This window comes from Papio anubis, chromosome 16 (assembly GCF_008728515.1).
Source record: "Papio anubis isolate 15944 chromosome 16, Panubis1.0, whole genome shotgun sequence".
Classification (NCBI taxonomy): domain Eukaryota; kingdom Metazoa; phylum Chordata; class Mammalia; order Primates; family Cercopithecidae; genus Papio; species Papio anubis.
Genome location: NC_044991.1, coordinates 13,670,393 through 13,693,258, shown reverse-complemented (window position 1 = coordinate 13,693,258; position 22,866 = coordinate 13,670,393). Strand labels below are relative to the sequence as shown.

At 54.5% G+C, this 22,866-nt stretch overlaps 2 protein-coding genes and 1 long non-coding RNA gene across 5 annotated transcripts; 2 read left to right on the top strand and 1 right to left on the bottom strand.

Annotated features, from left to right (window-relative positions):
* Positions 1 to 37: 37 nt before the first annotated feature.
* TST (thiosulfate sulfurtransferase) lies at positions 38 to 8,407 on the bottom strand. Of its 2 annotated transcripts, XM_017945292.2 has the most exons (4): positions 8,284 to 8,407; positions 7,026 to 7,641; positions 5,945 to 6,049; positions 38 to 504 (listed from the first exon to the last, which is right to left on the bottom strand). In XM_017945292.2, the coding sequence occupies exons 2-4, from the start codon at positions 7,618 to 7,620 to the stop codon at positions 206 to 208; spliced, it is 999 nt and encodes a 332-aa protein (XP_017800781.1). In that variant the 5' UTR covers positions 7,621 to 7,641; positions 8,284 to 8,407; the 3' UTR covers positions 38 to 205. The 2 variants fall into 2 exon arrangements, with proteins under 2 accessions (XP_017800781.1, XP_003905539.1); XM_003905490.3 differs by lacking the exon at positions 5,945 to 6,049.
* On the top strand, positions 4,380 to 5,488 carry LOC103888352. The gene is made up of 2 exons (XR_652829.4): positions 4,380 to 4,455; positions 5,457 to 5,488. It is a non-coding gene; the product is annotated as an uncharacterized LOC103888352 (long non-coding RNA).
* A 116-nt stretch (positions 8,408 to 8,523) lies between the features above and the next one.
* On the top strand, positions 8,524 to 19,273 carry MPST (mercaptopyruvate sulfurtransferase). 2 transcript variants are annotated; one of them, XM_003905486.4, is made up of 3 exons: positions 8,524 to 8,658; positions 13,398 to 14,016; positions 18,671 to 19,273. In XM_003905486.4, exons 2-3 carry the CDS (start codon positions 13,422 to 13,424, stop codon positions 18,967 to 18,969), a joined length of 894 nt encoding a protein of 297 aa, XP_003905535.1. In that variant the 5' UTR covers positions 8,524 to 8,658; positions 13,398 to 13,421; the 3' UTR covers positions 18,970 to 19,273. The 2 variants fall into 2 exon arrangements, with proteins under 2 accessions (XP_003905535.1, XP_003905534.1); XM_003905485.3 differs by having other exon boundaries at positions 8,635 to 8,756.
* The last annotated feature ends 3,593 nt before the right edge of the window (positions 19,274 to 22,866 follow it).

Sequence of the window (22,866 nt, the reverse complement as noted above, 5' to 3'; positions counted from 1 at the left end):
GGGGGCAAGGATGGAACCCAAGGAGAGGCAGGCAAACTACTCAGAAAAGGCAAAGTTTATTCCAGTGTTGACAGAGAGAGGGTGAGCCTTGCACAGCAATTCTAAAAACATGTCAATCTCCTTCACCTAAGAGGTATGAACCGGCTGCAAGTCATGGGGTTACTAAACCAGCCGCAGTTATACAATAAGCAGGAGACGTCACGGCTCAGGCCTTCTCAGACTTTCCCTGGGACACACGGCTCTCTGGGGGGGCCCGGCGAAACCACTCGGACCAGGAGCCATCGTACACGGCCACATCAGGCTTGCCGCAGAGGTAGGCAGCCAGAGCCACATGGCAGGCGGTGACTCCCTTGCGGCACGTGGCAATGAGAGGCTGCGAGAGATCCACCTTCTTGGTCTGGAACAGAGCACGGAGCTCTTCTGCGCTCTTCTCGAAGCCATCCTCAGTCAGGAAGTCCATGAAAGGCATGTTGACAGAGCCACGGATATGGCCCGAGTCCAGTCCTGGGCAGGGCAGAGGACACAAGTTAGGGGATGTATGAGGGGTGGGGACTAATGGAGCCTGGAGGATTCAATCAGCTGTAGCTGGAAGGATAGATAGCTTTGCAAATAAAAATCACATCTTTGCTCTGCTTGGAGCTCAATTTATTCCCAGCCCCACCTACTATCATTTCTCATGACTTAAGACGCCTGCACCTCCTCCCCTAACACCTGTCTTAAAGTCGAGATGCCCAAAAGCACACCTGCTTGAGAGGACAGCGGCATGAGTCTCAGCTCCACTAACCTTTACCTTGGGCAAATCATTTCACTTCTCTGAACCTCAGTTTTCTCATCTGTAAAATGGGCTCAGTGGTACATACCTATCTCACAGCGATGTTGAGAAGAGCAAATGGGACAACTTATTGCAAATGCTATGTGCTGAGAACACAGTGGTGAAAGGGAGAGACACAGCCAGGCCCTCTGGGAGATTCCAGTCTAACAAGAAAGATGCTAAATAGATAACCACATAACCAATCAGATATGTCACCTCATTTTACAGATGAATCCCCTGAGGCTTGGCGAAACAACACGGCTCACCTAAGGCCACACAGAAAGATGAAGGCAGACCCAGGATCACATCGGGGCCTCTGGTTTTCTGTGAAGCACACAGTTGCAGAAAGAGCAAGTGACCTGGTGTCAGACATAAAGTCAAATCCCACCTTGAGCAAGTGATGTCAGCTCTCTGAGCCTCAGTTTCTCCATAGGAAAAATGGAAATGAGAGTACCCACTGGGTACAGGCTGCTGTACGGAGCGGATGGCACAAGGAAAGTGCTGGCTTTGGAGGTTGGCCCACCCACGCTGCCATGCTGCACCCCCAGCCACTTCACCACCTACGGAGGGTGTAGGGGGAGAACAGGGACAGTGTGGGCCTTTTTGGTCCCCTCCAAGAACTTGGATGGAAGCAGAGTGGAGGGACTAGGCTGGCTCTAGGGTCCTTTCTGGAACTGTCTCAGTACCCAGTGAGGGCCCTCAGCCAAATCTGGCTTCAAAAGAGTCAGGAATTGGGACAAAGGGGAACAGGCCATGGCCAGAGCTGGTGCCACCAACAAGGTGAGGCCACAGGCCAATCCCACACATGCCCCAGGCCACTCCTCTCTTCCTCAAGCAGCCCACACCCTGGCAGGGGTGGGGGCTCCGTGGTTGGCCCCGCTCCCAGTGCCCAATCTGCACTTTGGCCTGACATAGGCCTATCTCCAGCTCTTTGAGCCCTCCTTGCTCCCCAGATCCCCATCCCATTCAACCTGGATTATGGGACAGGGCAGGAGCAGGGTGGCAGGAGTGGGAGGGGAGGGATCTGACTAATGTGGCCAAGGCACACACTGTAGCTGTGTACAGCCAAGCAGGCCCTGAACCTCCAAGCCTCAGTCTCCCTCCTGCAGAACGGGGAGAAAACCCCACCTAGGCAGGGTGCGGTGGCTCACGCCTGTAGTCCCGGCACTTTGGGAGGCCGACGTCAGTTCAAGACCAGCCTGGTCAACATGATGAAACCCCATCTCTACTAAAGATATAAAAAAATAGCCGGGGATGGTGGCAGACACCTGTAATCCCAGCTACTTGGGAGGCTGAGGGAGGAGAAACGCTTGAATCTGGGAGGCGGAGGTTGCAGTGAGCCAAGATCGCCCCATTTCACTCCAGCCTAGACAGCAAGAGCAAGACTCCGTCTCAAAAAAAAAAAAAAAAAAAGTAAACCCCACCTACCTCACAGGTGTGTGGGGAAGTGTAACTACTGCAGCTAAAAGAACCCAGTGACCCTGGCAGGCACATGATTCGGTATGTCATCATTCCAGTTATGTCCTGCTCCTTTCATCCTGGGGCCAAAGCGGATTCCAAAATCTATTAGTACAAGTCGAGTTTGATTGGCAGTGGTGTTTACAATCAACTGATCACCAGTTACAGATTTCTTTCTTCCTTCTCCACTCCCACTGCTTCATTTGAATAGCCTGAAAATAAAGAAGAAAGGCCAGGCATGGTGGCTCACATCTGTAATCCCAGCACTTTGGGAGGCCCAGACGGAAGGATTGCTTGAGCCCAGGAGTTGGGTAACATAGCAAGACCGTATCTCTATAGAAAAAAATAAAAAATAAAAATGAGCCAGGCGTGGTGGCATGCACCTGTAGTCCCAGCTACTTGAGAGGCTGAGGTAGGAGGATCACTTGAGCCCAGGAGGCTGCAGTGAGCTGTGATCATGCCACTCCAGCCTGGGTGATAGAGCAAGACTCTGTCTCAAAAATAAAATAATAATGAATTTAAAAAGAAAGTTTGATTGAATGCAATGTATAAAATTAGAGTTTTTGTTCCTGTTGTGTTTCATCTGTTTTGCCTGGAAACTTGAATCTAAGATGTGCGCCCACCCTTCCAATGAGGAACAACGGATCAGCTGGCATCGAGGGCATTCTTTCCCAAGAAACCCAGCTTTAAAATGTTTCCACATCCAGGCAGTGGGCCGGATTGAAGCGCATTTGAAAGCACAAAGGGTTGAATCCTGTTTTGTTTTGTTGCCCCCATCGCTGATGACACAGCCCCACTGTGTTCCTCTGATTACATAAAGGGCACCTCTTCTGAGTAAAGATGAAGTCAGGGAGTTTCTGTAGAGCGGGCTTCCCACACTGGGCCAGCTGGATGGGGTGAAGTGAGGGGAGCTCAGGGCCTGTCTGGGGCATTTAAATGAACTGTGGGAAGGGCTGAGATGAACCTGGGCCAGAGAACTTTCAAGAACAGCCAGTTGGTGGAAAGGCAGGTTGGGCCGGAAAGCAGAGGCTCCCATGCTTCTCTTCCCAAGTCTAGCTGAAGGCTTCTGGCTCTCCCTGCCCCCAGCAGGCATCCCCCCATGCCCATAACCTGTGGCACCAGGCACTTGACGGCAGGTGCTCTCAGGAACGTTATCCTCCTCAATCCTCACAAAGCAGGGGAGATTATTCTCTCAGCATTGCTGGGGAGCCCAGGCTCAGAGAGGTAAGGTCACTTGCCCCAGGACACACAGCAAAGGTAAGTGAAGTCTGATTGGTCGGCCCCCAACGCCTGTGTTCTTTGACCACCCTGAGCCTCCCTGGAAAAGGAGACTGAGGCGGGGAATGGATGAGATGACCTCTTATGCTCAACTACTGGAGTTCACATCCCTCAGGCCGCTGGTAGGTGTGGATTTTTAAGGCCAGCAAAAAGGTGTCTGGCCCTTTCTGCTTTCACTAAGGAATCCAGAGCAGGCAGCCCCAGAAGGCAACCCCTTAACTCTGGCCAGGAGGAGGCAGCCCCGCACCCTCCCCGCTCCCTCAGCCCAGCTCCCAGCCCTGGGAGGGAGAGACACGCAGAGTGGATTTTCAGTCCCATACAGCAGCCTGGAAGCCACACCGTGGAGCTGTGACCTTTCCCTCAGCCCCTGGGTTTGCTTACAGCTCACCCCACCCACAGCAGTAGCCTTGGGAAACAGCCCCACCTTGAAGCCTGGCAACTTGGGGTCAAGTCTCAGCCACTTTGCCTTAACAGAGAAGCCCTTTCCCTGTCCCCACCCACAAAGTGAGACCAAGCCTACCCTACCCCTGCCTGCCTCCCCTTGCAGGGCTGCTGCAGGTGTCCAGAAGAGACTATGTAAAAAGGGTTCTGTAAATAAAAGTGCTCATTAGGGGGTCGATACCCTTCTCCCTTCTTCACCCTCACTCCCTCCAAGAAGGGAGGCAAAGAAAATTAACTTGATAAAGAAACTGGGCTGGATAAACTCCTACTCTGCCTCTCTCGCTTCCTCCAGCCCTCCTCTCAGGTGAGCAGCGCTCCTTTCATGAAGAACAGTCAGCGGTGAAGGCACTAGCCTGAGGCTACGCATCAGTATCACAGCTGGATGGAACCTCACATCTGGCTGACTCCAGGACTAAGGGCTTGTGGAAGGACAAAACTACAGTCAAAGAGGAAGGTGTTTGCCTAAGGTGGGCAGGAAGTGGCTGCCAGGTGTCTAGGCTCTGCTTCCCGCTCCATTTGGGGCCATTTCTTCCAGAGATGATCAGGCCCAAGGCCTGATCCCACAGGCCTGCCACCCCCATGCCCCTGTGTGTTACACCTGGACCGCTGAAGCTATAGGGTACCTCCCCGATCCCACATCAAGCTGGGAACCATAAACTTGGCAGAGCCTCATGTGCCTTTGTGTCCCCAAAATATCCTGTATGGCAGGTCAGCAAAGCCTCTTGGAGGAGGGGGTTGGGGGGGAAATGCCACACCCACCAGGTTTTGTATTGTCCCTTACCCTTCTCGAAATCCCTTTCCAGCCACTGTTACTTTTTTTTTCTTTCTTTCTTTTTTTTTGTTTTGAGATGGAGTCTTGCTTTGTTGCCCAGGCTGGAGTGCAGGGCGCGATCTCGGCTCACTGCAACCTCCACCTCCCGGGTTCAAGCATTCTCCTGCCTCAGCCTCCCAAGTAGCTGGGATTACAGGTGCGCACCACCACGCCTGGCTAATTTTTTTTTTATTTTTAGTAAAGATGGGGTTTCACCATGGTCAGGCTGGTCTCGAACTCCTGACCTCGTGATCCGCCCATCTCGGTCCCCCAAAGTGCTGGGATTACAGGGGTGAGCCACCACGCCCGGCCGCCACTGCTACGTTTAAACAAATGCATACTCATGTGGGTAGGGCTGCCGTGACTCTTCTCATTTTATGACAAGGAAACCCAGAGAGGCCAAGCAACTGGACTGAGGTCACCCCAAGGAGGAGTGGCTGAACTGAAATGATAATCTATGTTCCCTGGTGCTCCTGAGGGAAACTGGAGGAGGTGGGAACAGGATCACAGAGGAGGACCTTCAGCATCCTGGGCCTTCAGGAGGCATTACCCACTGCAGGCCATTTTCCTCCTCTGAGCCTCAGTTTCCTTATCTGTAAAATGGATGAGGACATTGGGCCTGGTACCTCCAACCTGTCCCTTCCATTTATTTCCTAGGTTGCTTCAGGGCAGGCTGGGAAGCAGCAAGAGAACCAATTCCACTGATCCTCCCCCAGTGACAGCTTAAATCCCAAGGAGAAGAGGTATCTTGAACCAAGGCCAGGAGAGGGCTGCAGGCGTTCCCAGCTGGGATTCTCTGGGAGGTGCCAAATGAACTTGAATCTTCAACTCCAGACCTTCAGAGAGCAAGCAGGCAAGAAAAATATGGGGCCTGGAAAAGCTGCGCTGGAAAGGGCAGAGACCTTGCTGTCCTGGCTCTGTCACTAGCTACACAGCCTTGGCCCCTGCCTCTGTGCACCTCAGTCTCCCCTCTGTCAGATGAGGTCACCTTTCAGGCCCTCCAGCTCTAAGAGTGTGCAAAACAGTTTTCCCAGAATTCTCTCTGTGGGAGGTACAGACCGGAAGAGATGTTTTCCAACAAGTCAGGCAAAATGTTGCACATGAGTTAGATTCTGTAGAGGAGCCCTGATTGAGGAAAGACCCACCAAGGAGGTGCAGAGGACAAGAGAGGACCCTGCTCCTGGAGATGGCCAGGCAGGGGCTGGAGGGCACTCGGCAGGAGTGATGGCAGCGAGACTCCAGTCCTGCATCTAGAAAAGGGAAGACCTCTGAGGTTCTCTGTGGTTAGGAGGTTCTAGAACTCAGCATTTCCTCTCCTGAGGCTCCCCCCAGCCCTCAAGCAGTATCCAATCCACCTGGCCTTCCCTTCCACAGGAGGGGAACTTCTGAGTCGCCTTCCTGGGGCAACTAGCAGAGGGGACACCCTCCTAGCCCTGGGAAGTAGGGGTAGGGCAGCACGGGGCGCATCCGGGTTTATAGCCCTGGTTTGAAACAAGGCAGCATTGGGTTTGAATCCTGGCTTCCACCACTTAACTGAGCAAGTAACTTCATGTCCTGGCATCAGTCTCCCCAACCCCCTGCCGCCAAAACAGGGGCATTGAGCTTTGTTCGCTGAGATAATGCGGTACCAAGTGTCTGGCATGAAATGGCAGCTGCTGTTACAGCTCTGCAGACAGGCTGCAGCTACCTGGAAAGGTTAGGGAACACGGCCTTTGCAAACACCAGTCAGGGGCCCCAGGAAAGCTAGCTCTGGGGAGAGGGGGATCCTGGGGGAGGGACACTGTTGATGTCTGTAAGGGTTTCTGTGGGACAAGAGAGGCCTGGAGAAGCTGGAAATGTCCGTGGGAGGTTTCCGTACAGCAATGCAAATGCTGGCTCAGGGGCATGACACCCTTAGGTATATCCTAGCACATGTGGGGCAGCTGGTGCCTGGGAGTGGAGGTGGTGGACATGTCACCAGTGACATCTGCTGATGTCACTCCACACAGATGCTAGATGGCTTCTTAGTACATGGCTATGGAGACACATTCTTGGGTCCTTGTGCATCCAAGCTGAAAAAGCCTTAGGTTTGTCTCCACCTTCTGGTTTTATCGATGGAAAGACTGAGGCCTACATGGGAGGATTGAAGCCATGGGACGGACCCTGGAGAGGGTCCCAGTCATCCTTACTCCCTATCCTTCCACGGGGCAATATTCCCCAGGGACCACCCAGCACTGGGACACCTACCTACTGCATCCGGCTCCGGCTCGGTGCCCAGGAACCGCCCTTGAGACCGTGAATCCACCAGCTGGAACCTCTTAGATTCAAGGTTCTCCAGCACCTGCTCGTAGTTCTTGAGCAGGGAGCGGTCCAGTGTGGCTTTGAAAACGGCCGGTTCTGGGCGTGAGGGCTCGGATGTCACCGGGTGGCCCTCCTTCAGCCAGTTCCGGAAGCCACCATTGAGCACTGATACGGTGCGGTGGCCAAACACACGGAACATCCACCAGACCCGGGGAGCATAGAAGCTGCCCAGGTGGTCGCCATCATACACCACCACGTGCGTGTGGTTGCTGATGCCCAGGCGGCCCACATAGTCGGCGAAGCCAGCCTCGCTGGGCAGCATCATCTCGTAAGGCGACGCCGTGTCCCGGCACTCCTCTATGTCAAAGAAAGAGGCGCCGGGTACGTGGCGCTCGAGGTACTCCTTGCGGGCCTCTCGGGTGCCTGGTGAGTACCAGGACGCGTCCAGCACCCTCAGGCCGGGCCCCAGCTTGCCAGTCCTGATGGACTCCGCCAGCCACTTGGTAGAGACCAGCGCCCGGTAGAGCACCTGATGAACCATGGCTTCAGCTCTGCGTGTCACCTGGCACGGGTGGGAACCAGGAAAGAGAGACAGGCGTGAGGAAGTCGGTGTGTGCAGTAGGGTGAGGCCTGGGAGAAGCTCTTTCTCCCTCCGCACTCCCCCGGGTTCCTTGTTTACTGCAAGCCAGCGGGGCTGTGGCGTGCAGCGGGGTAAGTTTGCAGATTCCCTCTGGAAAGCCGGCCCCGCCCCTCCCAGCGGGCCTGGGGGCCCAGCGCAGAAGCGGGTGGGGCAAGAGTTTCCGAGGACTCCAGATAGGGGTGCTTCCTGGGACAGGGGTCTGGCTCCTAGAAGCTACAGTACTCGATCCCGCCAGGAAAGAGCAGTGAAAATATGCCCGGGATGGGGGGCGATGTCATCTTGGGCTTATAATCCCCTTTCCTTCCAAGGCAGAGGGGGTGGGCGCACGGCAAGGAAGCTCCGCGAGCCGCGCACAGGCCATCGCCTGCGGCCTCCCCAGGCAGCCCGAGCTCGCCCGCCTCCAGAGTGCCCAAGTCCGGCCCGCGGCTCACTGCCCTCTGCCCTAGGTGGTTCAGAGGTTCCCGGGGCACCCGGTCCCACTCTCGCAACGCTATCCTTCCCCGGGCAGCAGGTGACCCGGCCGGCGGCCCAGGCGCCCGGCCGCCGCCCCCGCCCCGCACTCACTCGCCCCAGACTCCGCGCCGGCGCTCGCCCTGGCCCGCTGGAGAAGTTGGCCGGTTCAAACCCCCGGCCGCAGCTCCCCGGGCGGCGCGCACCACCGCGCCGCCGCCAGAGGGGGGACCCTGCTCCGCCCGCCGCCACCCCGTGCCGTCCCCGCGCCGCCGCTCAGCGCCTGCACCCGCCAACCTCGCGTGCAGAGCCTTCGGGACCCGCGGGGGTCTGAGGGGGACGCCGGGTGGCGCGGGGGTGGCGCGGGCCCGGGCTAGGCGGAGCGGGCGTCCCCCCACGGCCCGGCCGGTGGAAGGCGCGGGCAGCAGCGGCTCCGAGTGGCTAAGGCGGTGGGCTGTGCCGGAGTCTCCTCCCTTTGGCCAGCTGCAGGTTGGTGGCTGGAGGAGGGGACAGCTGCGGGCGCGGGGAGGGGGCGCCGCGCTGCAGGGGCCATGGCGGAGCCGGGAAGCCAGGAGTCCGAGATCCTGGTAACTGCCAAGGCGTGGCGGCTTGCCTTTCCGGAGGGGGAGGGAGTAGCTCTTTGGGGGTGCGCGGCGCGGGGCTCCCGCGCGGGACCTGGGCGGAAGAGGGGGCGCAGTCTAGGAGAGAAGTCGCGCCGCTACGTTGGCACTAAGGGTGACTGTCCGCTTGGGGCGGCCTGCCGGGTGGGGTCGTGGCGAGTGACGGGTGGGGAGCCTTGGGTGGAGGTGGGGTGGCCTGGTACCACCAGAGAGGGTGGGAGAGAGAGAGGAGGACAGGGAGACGAGACCCTGGTGACCCAGAGGCCCCAGAAAGAGCCACTAGCCAATAGCTTGTTAGTGAGTGAAAGGAACTAACGTTGTCAAGGCCTGCTTGGTGTGGCACTTTGCTGGGTTCTCCCGTGGTGTGACTTAGTTCCCACAATAACTGAGGAGTAGGCCAGAAACTTACTAAGACAGGAGAGAGCGGCAGAGCGAGTTGCTGGAGGACACACCCAGAGTTGAGGCCAGGCCGGGTCTGATCCTGGTCTGAAGCCCACGTAGTACCGGTTGCCTTTGCTTACCTAGCTCTTCCCTGAAGCCTCGTGCTTTTAAAAAAAAATTGCTTGTTTTTAACTTAGACCATGTAATCATAAGTTGATGTAATTCAAGTTTTAATAATAGCTGTGTTTAACAACCAGTTGGCAAAATTCCTGAAAAGCTCACTGTGGGGGACTCCATTGCTCCTCCCTAGCTTTTGCAGAGGCTAGCCTGGAACGCTTTCCTTGTTCCCCAACTCCGACCTTTTGTTTTGTTTTGTTTTGTTTTTTGAGACAGGCTGTGGTTCTGTGGCCCAGACTGGAGTGCAGTGGTGCCATCTTAGCTCACTGCAACCTCCACCTCCCAGGCTCAAGCGATCCTCCCACCTTAGCCTCCCAAGTAGGTGGGACCACAGGCATGTGCCGCCATGCCTGGCTAATTTTTAAATTTTTGGTAGAGATGGAGTTTCGCCATGTTGTCCAGGCTGGTCTTGAACTCCTGGGCTCAAGCGATCTGCCCATCTCAGCCTCCCAAAGTGCTGAGTTAACAGGCATGAGCCACCGTCCCTGGCCTCATCCCCCTTTTTTAAAAAAGGTTTTGTTCTAAAATGCTCACAGCAATCCTCAAAGCCTAGTGTCTGGTGGTTGGGGGAGGGGGTGGGCAGGAGGGACCAGGTAGGGAGGTCCTAGAGGAGTGCCCAAGCTCTGCTCCTCAATGGGTACCCTGGATCCAGCCTGCTACTCACGCTTGCCTCAGTGCAGCTGTGTACCCTCCTGACATGAGCCTGGGGCAGTTATGTCCTAGGGTCCTCCACTCCCAGGGCACCCCCACCTATGGTGATCCTGGCTCCTGAATCACACAGGCACCTGGTTTCTACCCCTCCCTGACACCCACAGGCTGCCCTCACACCCTTCTTTATGGCCCACAGTCCTTTGTGAGAAGTGCCAATCAAGCAGGGAGACTGGGGCAGGTTGACTTCAGATCTCTGAAGTCCCACCAAGCCCTGAAATTCTAAGATTTTAGATTTGCTGCTGTCAGTTCCAGGGCCACCAATGAGAGTAATGGAAGAAATAATGCAATACTATTATTATTATTTTGAGATGGAGTCTCAGTCTGTCACCCGGGCTGAAGTGCAGTGGCGCGATCTCAGCTCACTGCAACCTCTGCCTCCCAGGTTCAAGCGATTCTCCTGCCTCAGCCTTCCGGGTAGCTGGGACTACAGGCTCATGCCACCACGCCGAGCTAATTTTTGTATTTTTAGTAGAGATGGGGTTTCACCATGTTGGTCAGGCTGGTCTCGAACTCCTGACCTCATTATCTGCCCGCCTTGGCCTCCCAAAGTGCTGGGATTACAGGTGTGAGCCACCGCGCCCGGCCTAAACCGTTTTTAATGATTATTAAAACCAGCCAGATGTAATGCATGACGGTTGCCCCTTCTACTTTTATTGTTTAATCTTGGCTCTAAGAGGTGGAGGTGGGAAGCTCCATTATAAGGAACAGAAACTACCCAGAGACCCTACACAGCCACTGTCACACAACCAGTTAAGCAGTGGAGTGGGGTTTACATTGATTTTGGGGGCTTTCTGGCTCCCAAACCAGGGCTCTTTCTACTCTAAATGGATGATTGGGTGAGGGAAACAAGGATCCCCAAGAATGGGGGACAGTGTTGGGGGGTGCACCAGGGCTGCTGTGGTTCCCACAATAGGGTTCCTCAGGAAGGAACCTGCAGCAGCTGCCAGCACAGCGCCCCCTAGCTGAGATGTAACTCAAATAATGGGGATTCCCCTTAGCCAAAGATCCCTTGGCAGCCTCCCTACTCTAAAGACCATGCTGAGCCTTCCTGGGCCCCTGGAAAAGTCAGATTCGTCTGGACTTCCTCCTACTCCAGGAAGCCTTCCCACCTCTTCTGCTGCCACCCCAGGCTGACACAGGGGCCCTCTGTGCTCAACACTGAATTCTAAACTGTCCTCAATTTCACTGTCTCTTGCCTGCAGCCTGATTTTTACCCCCAGGGCTTGGCAAAGGCAAGAGGGCTCAGTGTCCCGCACAGGGCCTGACTGCATGGGTGAAGTGGGTTCCTAAAAGCCAGCTGCCGCGAGACTGTGGGGGTGGGCACAGGGTGTCACCCTAGAACTCATTAGGCCCTAGTCATCGTGGCACCTGGGGCAGGGGAAGTCCAGCCTGAGGGGGTCAGACTCTGACTGCCAATCCTGAGGCTGCCTTCTGTGACTACAGGCAAGGCACTTATTCTTCTAATTGCCAGTGGCCTCATTCATAAAGCAGGCATCCTAATACCTGCCCAAGGCTGTGGTGCCTAACATGTGACCTGGCCCACAGAGGCACTCAGTCCACAGATGTTGTTCTCTACCTGCCCCCTTCATTTCGCCGGCAGGACTGCCTGCATTGGGTGTCAAGGTTGGACCTCGCACAGGGGATAAGTGGGGGCTGACCTGCAGCCCTTACTCCACACACCCAGCCATATGCCCTGGTGGGGGCTCAGCCTCTGCCTGGCAGAAGGGGCCCTTTCCTCTCACCTGCGCAGTGGTGGCTTCCCAGCACAAAGGGCTTAAAGTGTTTGGGGAGTCTACACCCAGGAAGGCTGTGGGCTGGCCTGGCATAGCGGGCTGGCGAGCTGGTACACTGTCAGCCTGTGGCATGCAGGAAGGATGGAGAGGAGAGGGAGGGAGGGGCGAAATCACTGTTGCTGCTGCTATAAGGGCCAGAGAGAGCCCAGGCTGGACAGACAAAACCTGGCCTCACCAGGCTCCTGGAGCCTGCACAGAGTGTGTGGCTGAGAAGTCCGGATTCTGGTGCCGGACTGACTGCCTACTGAGAAGCCTGGCACCACCGGGTCAGGTTAGTGCACTTTTTCTTTTTTTTTTTTTTTTTTTGAGACAGAGTTTCGCTCTTGTCCCCCAGGCTGGATTGCAATGGTGCGATCTCAGCTCACTGCAATCTTCACCTCCTGGGTTCAAGCAGTTCTCCTGCCTCAGCCTCCTGAGTAGCTGGGATTACAGATGCCCGCCACTAAGCCCAGCTAATTTTTTGTATTTTTTTTTTTTTTTTTGAGACGGGGTCTCGCTCTGTCGCCCAGGCTGGAGTGCAGTGGCCAGATCTCAGCTCACTCCAGCTCCACCTCCCGGGTTTATGCCATTCTCCTGCCTCAGCCTCCCAAGTAGCTGGGACTACAGGCACCCGCCACCTCGCCTGGCTAGTTTTTTTTGTTGTTGTTTTTTTTTTGTATTTTTTAGTAGAGACAGGGTTTCACCGTGTTAGCCAGAATGGTCTCGATCTCCTGACCTCATGATCTGCCCATCTCGGCCTCCCAAAGTGCTGTGATTACAGGCTTGAGCCACCACGCCCGGCCAATTTTTTGTATTTTTAGTAGAGATGAGGTTTCACCATGTTGGCCAGGCTGGTCTCAAACTCCTGACCTCAGGTGATCCACCCGCCTTGGCCTCCCAAAGTGCTGGGATTACAGGCGTGAGCCACTGCAGGAGGCCAGGTTAGTGCCCTTCAGTGAGCCTGAGTGTCCTCCTTGAAACGGTGACAATAATATACCAAGCCTCTTAAGATCCCTCATTCAACACATACTGGAGAGTCTACTGTGTCAGGCATTGTTCTAGGATATTGTTAGGATTTAGTGGTGCCCAGCAAGAACTCAGTAAATGCCAGCTACTGTTCCTATTAGGTGGCCAATATAAATGCTTGATAAGTGAATGAATGACTTCCATTTGGGACTTGGTTGCAAATAAAGCCGAGCTGCATCTTAGGGAAGGGTGGAGACTTTGCCCCTGCTTGTGCCTTGAAGCCAGCAGAGCCTTGCCCTAGGATACCTCCACCCACCCTCCTGCCCAGCAGGTGGAGGTGAGGGGCGCATCCTGGGGCTCTCCATGAGGTCATGGTCATTGGGTCACTCGGAGCTTGTGTTTATATGAAGCCTGGCAGAGGGAGGCCCCTGGCTACCCACCTCTGTGCCCGGGTTCACCACCGCTGGTTTCTGCGTTCTCTGGACTCTGCCCTGCATGGGCCGCACCTCCCCCGCTGGCCCTCGCCCATGCTCCAGCCCCAGCCCCAGCCCCATCGGCAGCCTCTCCTTGCTTCCCTCCTGACATCCTCCCTGTCGCCCAGGCCCGTAGTCCGAGTGTGGCCACCATGGCTCCGCCACAGCTCTTCCGCGCGCTGGTGTCGGCGCAGTGGGTGGTGGAGGCGCTGCGGACCCCGCGCGCTGGGCAGCCCCTGCAGCTGCTGGACGCCTCCTGGTACCTGCCGAAGCTGGGGCGCGATGCGCGACGCGAGTTCGAGGAGCGCCACATCCCGGGCGCCGTCTTCTTCGACATCGACCAGTGCAGCGACCGCACCTCGCCCTACGACCACATGCTGCCCAGCGCCCAGCATTTCGCGGACTACGCAGGCCGCCTGGGCGTGGGCCCGGCCACCCACGTCGTGATCTACGACGCCAGTGACCAGGGCCTCTACTCCGCCCCGCGCGTCTGGTGGATGTTCCGCGCCTTCGGCCACCGCGCGGTGTCACTGCTTGACGGCGGCCTCCGCCACTGGCTGCGTCAGAACTTCCCTCTCAGCTCCGGCAAGAGCTACCCCGCTCCCGCCGAGTTCCGCGCTCAGCTCGACCCCGCCTTCATCAAGACCTATGAGGAGATCAGGGAGAACCTGGAATCCCGGCGCTTCCAGGTGGTGGACTCCCGAGCCGCCGGCAGATTCCGCGGCAAAGAGCCCGAGCCCCGAGACGGTAACGCGGGAGAAGGGGACGGGTGGTAGTCGGGGGCATGGCCTGTGTCCTGAGCATTTTCCTGGACTTGACCTTTCTTTTATTTTTTTAATTTATCTTCCTTTCATTTCGTTTTTCTTTCCCTTCCCTCCTTTCCCCTTTTCCCTTCCTTTCTTTCCACAGGGTCTGGCTCTATCCCCCAGGCTGGAGTGCAGTGGCACAATCATGGCTCACTGCAACCCCAACCTCCTGGGCTCAGGTGACCCTGCCCCTCAGCCTGACCTCGCCTTTAAAGACCACTGCATGAGCTGGGGAAGGAGATTTGACTTCCACTTGCCTCGGTGACTTCGTTTGTTAAGCAGAGCAATAATACTGGCCACACCCCTCCTGGGCTTTGGCCAGTGACTCTCCCTAATTCCTTGGGAACGCTGGTTGCCCAAACAGCTTTCACTCGAATTGTGAGTGAGGTGTGGGGGGGTCACTGTGGAATGTTGGGGAGCAGGCCCCAGTGTGAGAGAAAGCCCCAGAGGGATGGTCCTGATCAGAGCTGCCCATGCCCCTGAGGATGGTGGAATCAGGGCAGCGTCAAGGGCTGCATAAGAGGAAGTCTCTCCCAGGGGCCAAAGCTTGGAGAGCTGAGGGCGGAAGGGGGATTAAACAGAAGTGGGTAGGGCAGACCCTTCTGCCTGTGGGCTGGATTTCCTCAGGCAAGAAGCCTGTGGGTAAGTTCTGTATAATGCGGGGAGGGGTCCCCACAAAGCAGACTGGTCAGTGGTCACACTGGTGTGAGTCTTTCAAACATCCCGTGTGAGTATATACTGTCATTGTACAGAGGAGGAAATGGAGCCTTACTCAGCGTCTCAAGAAACAACCCAGTCAGGATTCAGACTCGGGAGCCTGGGCACTTAACAGCCATGAGCAACCAGGAACTCCCCAGCCCTTTCTCTTGTGCCTTCAAGAGTGCAAGAAACTGACCACTGCCCCTAGGGAGCTCTCTGAATAGCATTACCAGGCCTACAGATTGGGTTTGGAGCTGCTTGGGCTCACCAGCATTGTTTTGGATGGCCTGAGGGCAAGGACTGTCCCTGCTCTTAATGCATCCTGAAGATTAGCTCAGTACCTGGCACAGAGTCCATGTGCCAGAGAGGTCTGGTGAATTCAGAAGGTCCCTGTCACATGGACTCCTGCAAAGCAATGTTGATGTTATCAGAACCATAGGAAACAGCTATATCCAACCATTTTTGAACCTACACAGGGGTCAGTTTCGTGTGGTTCCGCCTAATGAGAGCACCACCTTGATCCTGTTGGGTTCTCCATCTCAGCCCCAGGAGGTTGAGCAGCACAGGGGAGCTAGCTGGTGGTGCCACATTTACGTGGGCTTTGTGACACATGACGGGTCATCTCATCTCTGAACCGCAGCTTCTGCCCGTGTAGACTGGGAGCAGTAACCCAGAGCATAAAGACGTGGTAGGGGCAAAGAGAACAAGTGTGTAAAGCACTCAGCTCCGGGTTTTCATGCACAAGTGTGCTGCACACAAGAAGGTGCCTAACACATCTCAGTCGTACTGGCTCATCTATAGAATGGGAGGTGATACACGCCTAGCGGGCTTATTGTCAAAACAAACTAAGCTCAGTGCAGCTGGATCAGTGATGAATATCACTGTCATCATCATTCCCACTCCGCATCCTGAGGCCTGGCCAAGTGACCCTTGTGATGTGCCACACCAGTCCAGCAGGCAGGAGAAGCATGCTTTGCTTGGTGGGGTTCAAGGTGTAGGGACGGCCCTCCCTTTACAGTCACCACCCTGGGTTGAGAGTTTGTTTTCTTCCTTGCTCTGAGCTGGTCTCTATGTGATATCTGACCAAGCCCGGTTTCTGTGTCTGTTAAGTGGGATGTGTAACCCGTTCCAGCCTCTCCGCGGACACGGGAGTGCCGTCTCTATGCCAGGGTCTGAGAATAGATACCGATACATGGGCCAGCAGCTCCCGTGGGGTGTCACTCCAGTGCAGAGGGAAACCAAGGCAGAAGCTGGATAAGAGTCTGAATGGCTCAGATTTGAATCATTAGTTTTTTTTGGGGGGGGTTGTTTGTTTGGGTTTTTTGTTGTTGTTGTTGTTTTGAGATGGAGTTTCGCTCTTGTTGCCCAGCTGGAGTGCAGTGGCACAATCTCGGCTCACCACAACCTCTGCCTCTCGGGTTCAAGCGATTCTCCTGCCTTAGCCTCCCAAGTAGCTGGGATTACAGGCATGTGCCATCACGCCCGGCTAATGTTTGTATTATTAGTAGAGAAGGGGTTTCTCCATGTTAGTCAGGCTAGTCTCGAACTCCCAACCTCAGGTAATCTGCCCACCCCTGTCAGCCTCCCAAAGTGCTGGGATTACAGGCGTGAGCCACCGTGCCTGGTCCAAGCATTAGTTGTGAATGTTTATTTTGTTGCAAATCCCAGTCCTGCATGAAAATGGGAATGTTAGTAACCCCTGCCTCAAGGTAGGGCAGTAAAAACAAAAAACATCCTGGGAGTCTGCAGAGGCAGGGGCCTTTCCCATCCCATTCTTGGTTTTTTTTTTTTTTTTCTTTTTTTTTGAGATGGAGTCTTGCTCTGTCGCCCAGGCTGGAGTGCAGTGGCGCAACCTCGGCTCACTGCAAGCTCCGCCTCCTGGGTTCACGCCATTCTCCTGCCTCAGCCTCCCGAGTAGCTGGGACTACAGGCGCCCACCACCATGCCCGGCTAATTTTTTTTTTATTTTTAGTAGAGACAGAGTTTCACCGTGTTAGCCAGGATGGTCTCGATCTCCTGACCTCGTGATCCTCCCGCCTCGGCCTCCCAGAGTGCTGGGATTACAGGCGTGAGCCACCGCGCCAGGCATCCCATCTCATTCTTTCTGCTACAGTCAAAATGATCTTTTAAAAATGGAAATCTAGGTTGAGCAAGGTAACTCCTACCTATAATTCTCACACTTTGGAAGGCTGAAGTGGGAGGATCCCTTGAGCCCAGAAGTTCAAGACCATCCTGGACACGATGGCAAGCCCCTTCTCAATAAAAAAAGAAAGAAAGAAAGAAAAAGTAACAGTAAAAAAGTAAACATAGAAACCTGAGTTCCCCCTGCAGTCAGGTCAAAGCCCTCAAGTCTTAACTCCAGGCCTGCTAAGGCGTTTCCATCCGCTTTGGCTTCCCCTTTGGGCCTCTGCCTCCTCACTGTCTGGGCTTTCTCTACAATGACCTAAAACCCCTCCGAGCAACAGGTGGTTACCTCGCCTCTCAGATTCCCTTTGCCCGGGATGCTCTAGGCCTCCATCCACCCAGACCCCTTTATGTGACTGAATCCTGCTCATCCTTCGGGGCATTCTCAGAGAAACTTCCTCCACCCGCTGAGCCCCCAGCCAGTGTGGCATGATGGTGGGAGGCATAGACTTGCCTGGGTTTACTCCTCCTTGCCCTCTGCTAGCTTGCACAAGCTAGTCTTTGTACTTCATTCTCTTCATCTGTACAAAAGAGGATAATCATTTCTTTCCCAGAGAATTTTGGGGTGTATTAAAGGAGAAACAATAGCTGACCGTCTCCAAACAGTGCGTGGCACAAAGTAAGCATTCAGTAACATCAGCTATTGGCCGGGCAAAGCTCCTATATTCCCAGAACTTTGGGAGGCCGAGGCAGAAGGATTGCTTGAGGCCAGGAATTCAAGACCATCCTGAGCAATATAGTGAGAACCCATGTCTATAAAAACCAAATTAGGCCAGGCGCGGTGGTTCACGCCTGTAATCCCAGCACTTTGGGAGGCCAAGGCAGGTGGATCACCTGAAGTCAGGAGTTCGAGACCACCCTGGTCAACATGGTAAAACCCCGTCTCTACCAAAAATACAAAATTAGCCTGTAATCCCAGCTACTCGGGAGGCTGAGGCAAGAGAATCACTTGAACCCAGGAGGTGGAGGCTGCAGTGAGCCAAGATCGTGCCACGGCACTCCAGCCTGGGCGACAAGAGCAAAACTCCGTCTCAAAAAAAAAAAAAAAGAAAGAAAAAAAATTAGCTGAGCATGGTGGCATGTGCCTGTAGTAGTCCCAGCCCCTCAGGGGGAAGCTGAGGCAGGAGGATTGCTTGAGCCCAGGAGGTTGAGGCTGCAGTGAGCCATGATTATGCCACTGCACTTCAGCCTGGGCAACAGAATGAGACCCTGTCTCAGTAATAGTATCAGCTATTGCTATTACTGGCGTTATTTTTTTTGACATGCCCCAGGCCACCCAGTAGGGCATTTTTGGAACACCCATTATGCTTGTAAGTATTCAGTTGCCTGTCTGTCCTGCCAGATTAAAACTCCTTGCCTGCAGGTGCTGCACGTTCTAGCTAGGCAGGGGTCTTGTTTATTGCTTTGCTGTCCCTAGGGTGCATAGTCAGGAAATCTTGGGGGCCAATTCTTAGATTCAAAGTTCAGTCAGCAATTTGGCAGATGCATTAGCCTTAGATGGTACTTAACGTCAGTATCACCGTGTATAAAATGGGGACTCCTCTAAACAGTGCTCGAATTTTATCGTTGTGATAATTAAACGAGATGGTGGATAGAAAGGATTTAGCACCATGCTTGCATGGCGTGATCTCAATATCTCGGGCATCACAAATACGAGGCACCATTCATAGCACCCTTCTATTTGTCGCCTCCTCTCTGCTCCCCTGCTGTAGGCATTGAACCTGGCCACATCCCCGGTACCGTGAACATCCCCTTCACAGACTTCCTGACCCAGGAGGGGCTGGAGAAGAGCCCTGAGGAGATCCGCCATCTGTTCCAGGAGAAGAAGGTGGACCTGTCCAAGCCACTGGTGGCCACGTGTGGCTCTGGAGTCACGGCCTGCCACGTGGCACTAGGGGCATACCTCTGCGGCAAGCCCGACGTGCCCATCTATGATGGCTCCTGGGTGGAGTGGTACATGCGTGCCCGGCCCGAAGATATCATCTCAGAGGGCCGGGGGAAGAGCCACTGAGGCTGGGCAGGACGCAGGCAAGCTCGAGTGATGCTGGCCACCAGCAATGCCTGGCCTGGTAGCTCTGGCTCTGCTTTAACCGAGAGAGTGTTTCTTCATTCAACTCAGGTGACTTTTGGGTGACATCTCAAAGGCCAGGAATCCCGTTGACTTGTTGGCTGCCCGTGGGGGTGGGAGGAAAGGCAGAGGCGAGCCCTGGAGGAGGGAGGCTGCAACTCTGAGCTGCCCACATGGTGCTGAGCTGGGGCCCCGCCTCCTTTCTGTTTTATTTTTGAAGAAATAAAACCACCAAGTGCTAAATCTTTGTAGCGCTGGGGCTGCCTCGGTTTTCCTAAGGAGCCAGGGGTTCTGTCATGCCCAGCAAAGGTCACTCTGGGGAGCCTGAGGGTCTTGGACATCCTGTCTCTGCCTTCTGAGCAGTGCTGGGGCCCCAGAGCTCTCCGCTCCCCTGACTGGGCTAGCACCTAGCAAGCTCTCCCTTAGCCCATAATCCCAGGCATTCTCCCTTCTGGCATCTGGCCTGTTTAAGGTGAATTTTGCTGTGACATGTCTGTGATCCCACCCAAAGCTACTCTCCCACCACCTGCCCTTCTAGCAGGTAAATAGTACATCTCATTTCCAGAAGATGGGTCCAGAGCTTAACAGGAGCCTGTGCCATGCCAAGGAGGAATGTTCCAGCCCAGCTGGGATATTCTAGGGAAGGGCTGACTGGGCTGAATTAGAGGAGAACCTGGCTGTAAACTCTGGAAGCGCACACTTGGAGGCTGGTCTCTGGAATTCCCGGAGTGGGTGGACCCAGGGAGTTTGATTCTTTCTGCTCAAGGAGAACCTCTCTCCCCATTTCCCAAGGATAGGGGCTCCATACTCCTTGCCCTGGATTTATCCTTTGTGCAGAGGTGGATGTCGGTGTCTGAGAAGGCCCCAAATTCCCCCCTGCCCATCACGACCTGGATCACCCCTCCCTGCCTTTCCAGCCCCCAGGCACCATCTCAGCAGGCAGGGGCAGTGTCCTGCCAGGCAGCACTGGGGAGATATCTTATTGGCCCTTCCTTTGGAAACAAGACCAGAGAGGGCGTTTCTGGCCTCTGCACTAGATGCCAGTAATGCTGCCCAGTTATGGCAACTGAAAGTCTCCAGATGTGGCCAGCTGTCTCCTGGGGGGCAAAAATCACCCCCAGTTAAGAACCACTGCTCTAGGGGCAAATAACACCATTCGCCACTGCAGTCAGGAACAGCGTAGACAGGGAACCCAACGTGGAGGGGCTGCCTGATCCCCATCATGAGCACCTTCTCCCAGAAGTGGAAGTGAAGCAGTTTGGACACTCCCCTCTTGCTGGCCGGTCTTAGATAAGCTTTATTTTTTCTTCCTGGAATGGATCTGCCCCTTGGAGGAGACAAGTTTGTCTGCAAACATGTGAGGTTCTGATCTAGCTTCTGGTCCCAGCCACTCCACACAAGGCTGCCTGACCTCAGACATGCTGCCCAGCCTCTGCAGGCTTCGATTTCTTCCCCCGCCCCCACCGCCCCCCAAGACAGAGTCTTGCTATGTTGCCCAGGCTGGAGTGCAATGGCACGATCTCAGCTCCTTGAAACCTCTGCCTCCCAGGTTCAAGCTATTCTCCTACCTCAGCCTCCCGAGTAGCTGGGATGACAGGCACTCACCACCATGCCCAGCTAATTATTGTATTTTTAGTAGAGACAGGGTTTCACCATGTTGGCCAGGCTGGTCTCAAACTCCTGAACCTCATGATCCGCCCAGCTCTGCCTCCCACAGCATCGAGATTATAGGCATGAGCCATAGTGCCCAGACCCGTTTCTTCACCTTTAAAACGGGCACAATAGTACCTTCCTGGCCAGCATGGTGACTCATGCCTGTAACCTTAACACTTTGGGAGGCATAGGTGGGAAGATCACTTGAACTCAGGAGTTCAAGACGAGCCTGGACAATATAGTGAGACCTCATCTGTATGCAAAAAAATAAGAAAAAAGATGAGCCAGGCAGAGTGGCATATGCCTGTAGTCACAGCTACTTGGGAGGCTAAGGTGGGAAGATCGCTTGAGTCCAGGAGGTCAAGGCTGCAGTGAGCTGTGAATACACACCACTGCACTCCAGCCTGGGAGACAGAGCGAGAGCATATCTTAAAAAAGAAAAAAAAAAAAAAAAAAAGTACCTTTTTGAGCAGTATGAGGATTACATGAGATAATCCATAGAAACTGTTTTGCTTGGTGCAGAGTAAACATCAAGTGTTTCTTTCCGTTAGTTTTAAAGGAGTTTTATTTATTCAGCATGTTAAGTGCCTTCTGCACTTCTGGCCCTGGAGGAGAGAGAGTGACAAATAGAATTGTGTCCCAGCCCTCTCAAAGCTTTCAAACTAGGGAGGAGAAACTAGTCTTTTCGAGTACATTTCCAGAGAGAAGGGGGTGCTGTGAAATGATCTATTTCACAACAGACTAATTTTACAGGTGAGAAAACAAGCTCAGAGAGGTTCAGTGATTCGCCTCAGGGCACACAGCTAGTTTGCTAGAGGAACCTAACTGGAGTTAAGAATTCTCCAGGGAAGGAGTTTCTCCAGCGGATCTTGCCTGCCATGGTTTTCCAGATTCCAGGATCAAAGTAAGAACAGAAACACGTGAGAAGCTCAGGGAAGATGGCCACATGTTTCTCAGCTCCACAGGGAAACCTTGAGCAGTGGAATTCAATCAACGGGTTTGGGTTAGGTGCCCTTCCCCTACCCTAGTCCAACCTCTAGCAAGGAAACCAAGGCTGATCCCAGCCCTGGGCTTTTTTTCTCCTGGGATGGTCCTCGTTGGGTATGGACAGGCTCAGAAGTGACCTGCCCAGAGGTGGGAGATCTAGCTGTACCTTTCTAGGACTCACAGAACTTCAGCTTAACTTTGCAGGAGTTTGTTAGGAATGAACTAGGCACACACCCTCCCCCCAGCTCTGTCCGGCCTCCTGCAAGCCTGAACTCCTAGAATAATTAACCACTCACTGCAGGATCCTGGCCTTTGCCAGGGCCTGCCCCACCCACCCTGTGTGTTCGAGGCAGGAGCTTGCAACACTGAGCAACAAGAATGATGAAACTTTTATCCACTTGGCAAATATTTGCTTGGCGCCCCCTCTGTGTCAGGAGCAGTTGGAAATGCGTTTCCCAACCTTGCCTAACCAGCCGCGCTGGAATGTCTTCCACTTCCTGGGTCATTGCCGCCAGGGATCAAAGCCCCCATCCACACAGTGGCCTGAATATGGATCTATGCAGTGATCTGGTCCTGGTGCTGTGGAATCAGCTTTGCACCAGGCCCCAGAAGGTCTGCGTTCCAGAGCCTTCCTGTTGGGGCCTCAGTCTTCTCATCTGAAAAATGGGAGCAAACTCAGTTCTGCCATGCCCAGTGTGGGTGTGATGTCACATCAGGTAAGGCTCAAAATGAAGTCAGCTGTCACACCTACTGAAATAACCTCAGCTATATAAGCACAGTGGAGCTTTATTATCCTTAACTTATGGAGGATGAATCATTTGGGGGAAGATGAAATGTTGAAATGTTCAGGTTAACAGAAAGTGTTATTTTAAGCAACTAAATTTGTCGCCTATTAACCTGGTAGGGGTGGAATGTGGTAGGCTGATCTTGCCTGAACTTCCAGTGGCTTTGTTTGGTCCCTTGATTGCACAGCGATACCTGCAGGAGCTCCTTGCCCTTAAACTGTTAGGACTTTGGGGTCCTCAGGTCCTCGATACTGAATCCTAGCTGATTCCCCTTCTGGTTTCCTGTCCCTGTTCTCTGGAGTCTGCCTCGGCCTACTTCAAGGCGGGCCTGCTCTCTAGATAATGCCACCGTTCGGATGGTTTCAATGACTGTGCTGAGCCAGTGACTCTGGAATCGGGGCCTCCCGCAACTGGA